Raw genomic sequence first — 3,206 nt, 5'->3', positions numbered from 1 at the left:
AAAATCAAACTAATACTATTTGTTGCTTTTCCTATCAGGGGAGGCTCAGAACATGGTCTGCTAAAATAAGTCATGGAGGGATGAGTGTACACAAGCTTTGCATGTATTTCAGCACGCAGTCTATCCAAACTCACCACATTTCTTCAGATCAATTTCAAGCATACTAAAATGACCTTTTAAAAAATATCTTTTAGGGCTCATTACAACATGAGTAAGAAAATGGACTCAAACTCTTCATTTGATTGGCCTCACACGCTGAATTATAATGGGACATACAAGTACCTCTACTTAGAAGGCAACATCTCCTACGTGGACTTCTACCATCACCAGCCTTCAGTGGCAGCTGTCTTCATCGCCTCGTACCTCCTCATCTTCCTGCTCTGCATGGTTGGCAACGGGCTGGTCTGCTTTATCGTCCTGAGGAGCAAACACACACGTACAGTCACAAACCTTTTCATCTTAAACCTGGCCGTCAGCGATTTACTGGTGGGCATCTTCTGCATGCCCACCACCCTCCTGGACAACATCATTGCAGGTAGGGGGACTCGCACCACGTGGCAGAAAGAGCTCGAGGGGGACTCGCCTGCATTTCTGGGTGCTGGCCTCCCCAAGGGCCCTGAGAGCCGCTGCACTGAGTGGGCTCTGTAGGCATTTCAAGTCACTGGAAGTCAGAGGTGAGGAAGACAAGCCTCTAACCCTGTCTCTTCTCACAGGTAACAAGCGATAGGACAAGAGGAAACGGCCTCAAGTTGTGCCAGGGGAGGTTTAGATTGGAGATCAGGAACAATTTCTTCACCCAAAGGGTTGTCAAGCACTGGCACAGGCTGCCCAGGGCAGTGGTGGAGTCACCATCCCTGGAGGGATTTAAAAGCCATGTAGATGTGGTGCTGAGGGACATGGGTTAGTGGTGGGCTTGGCAGTGCTGGGTTAATGGTTGGACTCGATGCTCTTAAAGGTCCTTCCCAGCCAAAGCGATTCTGTGATTCTATGATTCTAACCCCCCTTCTGACTGGGGCTGTCCTTGCTGACTTCCACATCCCTCCTCTTTAGGAAGGGATTCTCCCACTACCAGGTTAGATGTTTAGGGAGACTTGGCAGATGCTATGAGCCAGAACCATCAACTGTAGCGGTCGATTCCCTTTCCTGTCTTGAGATCTCATTTTAACGGGATGTTAAACCACAAATATTTGCTTTGCTGTTTTTTGGAACACCAGAAGCTCACTCGAGGCATTTGGCAAAGCATTTGTTGACATAACCTCTGCCTCCCTGACACGAGCAAAATAAATGTATTAGTTCTGGGGTGGAAATTCCCTCTTATGGGCATAAGCACAGTGCTGCAGTGAGGTGGAGGCAATTTCAACTGCCTGTTTCCTTCCAGGATGGCCATTTGGGAGCCTGGTTTGCAAGATGAGCGGGATGGTGCAAGGAATCTCCGTTTCTGCCTCTGTCTTCACTCTGGTTGCTATTGCCGTAGACAGGTAAGGGGATGCAGAGACTGTAAACTGTCGCTTCCATCTCCCCCTGGCCACCTGACCACGCTGCATTAACCCACACAACACTGCAATAAATTAGAGGTATTTTGCTCCTAAGGCTCTTAAGCAAAGCAAAATGTGGCCAGGTCTAAAGAGCAGCTACAGCAATTTGCTCCTCCACTGGTATCTCTTAGGGATGGTACAGCTGGGCTACACCTGACTGCCTAGAACTGGTTTGTTCCTTAGCACTCCTCAAATGCCTTCTCCACGGATGTTCCTGGTGTCTCTGGCACAGGTTTCGATGCATTGTTTATCCGTTCAAGCAGAAGCTGACCGTTTCCACTGCAGTCACCATTATAGCAGTCATCTGGCTCCTGGCCATCACCATCATGTGTCCTTCTGCAGTCATGCTGCAGGTACAAGAAGAGAAGCATTTCAGGGTGATCCTTGGCTACGGCAACGAAACCCGCCCCGTGTACTGGTGCCGGGAGGACTGGCCGAACCCGGGGATGAGAAAGATCTACACGACGGTTCTGTTTGCCAACATCTACCTGGCTCCCCTGTCGCTCATTGTTATCATGTACGCCAGGATAAGCATTGCTCTGTTCAACACAGCAACGCCCACGGGGGGAAAACACAGCCAGGAGCGGCGGCACAGCGTGTCCAAGAAGAAACAAAAAGTCATCAAAATGCTCATTGTTGTGGCTTTGCTTTTCACCCTGTCCTGGCTTCCCTTGTGGACTCTGATGATGCTCTCAGACTACGCCAACCTTTCGGATATCCAGTTGCAGATCATCAACATTTACATCTACCCCTTTGCTCACTGGCTGGCCTTTTTCAACAGCAGTGTCAACCCCATCATCTACGGGTTCTTTAACGAGAACTTTCGCCGAGGCTTTCAGGCAGCCTTCAGACTTCAGCTCTGCTCCAGGGGGATGGGTAACAGGGAGGTCTGTTCTCAGCGAGGCCAAAGCAATGCCATTTTGCCAGCTGCCAACTGCCAGACACCCCAGGATCAAGCTTGTCAGAATGCTAAGGAGGAGGGGAAGACAGTCAAGAAAGGGAGTTGGGTGAATAACCAGCAGGATTTGATAATGGAGGATCTAGAAGAGCTCTGCAACGATGGGATTAAGTGAAACATGCTATGAACTACCTAAATGATTTATGCCTAGCAGAGTTCACTGTGTTGTGAAACTCGTGCTGTGTAAGCCCTTTCTGACAAAAAAAAACAAGGTGTTTCTGTTTTCAAAGAGATATGCAGGTTGTGTAATATCTGAGCGTCTGATATAAGTAGGAAACCAAATCCAGCCCTTTGTGTCACCAGCTTAAACCAGTGGCAGCTCCCCTGCAGTCTGTGATGACTCGCTGCTCCTGAACTGGGCTGGAGCAAAGATGTGATTAAAATGGGATTACCTCCCATTTATTGTGACATAAGAGAAAAAGAGAACTATGATTACGGTCTCAGATACAATTACTCTGGATACTCACTGATAAAGAGGAGAACAATCACTCATTCTCTTCTGTGAATCTCTGGGAGCAGCTGAAACAGGCTTGCTTGAACCATATTTATGGTAATGTTTCAGCATGTCAGGCTAGTTGTTGTTAATACCCCACAATTTTCTTCTGATTTCAGACAATGAAAACATCCCTGCTGTCCGTAGCATCCAGCTAGACTGCGGAGCTGGAGAAGGGAGGGAACCACAAGCCTTGCCAGGGCCCTGAGCGTATGGCCCC

General features: G+C 48.6%; 1 protein-coding gene across 1 annotated transcript; it reads left to right on the top strand.

The window, feature by feature from the left end:
- Positions 1–207: 207 nt before the first annotated feature.
- On the top strand, positions 208–2,608 carry NPFFR2 (neuropeptide FF receptor 2). The gene is made up of 3 exons (XM_068403818.1): positions 208–535; positions 1,379–1,478; positions 1,768–2,608. Exons 1-3 carry the CDS (start codon positions 208–210, stop codon positions 2,606–2,608), a joined length of 1,269 nt encoding a protein of 422 aa, XP_068259919.1.
- The last annotated feature ends 598 nt before the right edge of the window (positions 2,609–3,206 follow it).

The sequence above is a fragment of the Nyctibius grandis genome, chromosome 6 (genome assembly GCF_013368605.1).
Source record: "Nyctibius grandis isolate bNycGra1 chromosome 6, bNycGra1.pri, whole genome shotgun sequence".
Taxonomy (NCBI): Eukaryota; Metazoa; Chordata; class Aves; order Nyctibiiformes; family Nyctibiidae; genus Nyctibius; species Nyctibius grandis.
The sequence above is the reverse complement of the archived record's forward strand: the minus strand, read 5'-3'. Positions and strand labels throughout refer to the sequence as shown.

Coding starts and splice junctions, on each gene's coding strand:
- NPFFR2 (XM_068403818.1), top strand. CDS start 208: ATGAGTAAGAAAATGGACTCAAACTCTTCATTTGATTGGCCTCACACG. Junction 536..1,378: donor CCTGGACAACATCATTGCAG/GTAGGGGGACTC, acceptor GTTTCCTTCCAG/GATGGCCATTTGGGAGCCTG. Junction 1,479..1,767: donor GTTGCTATTGCCGTAGACAG/GTAAGGGGATGC, acceptor TCTCTGGCACAG/GTTTCGATGCATTGTTTATC.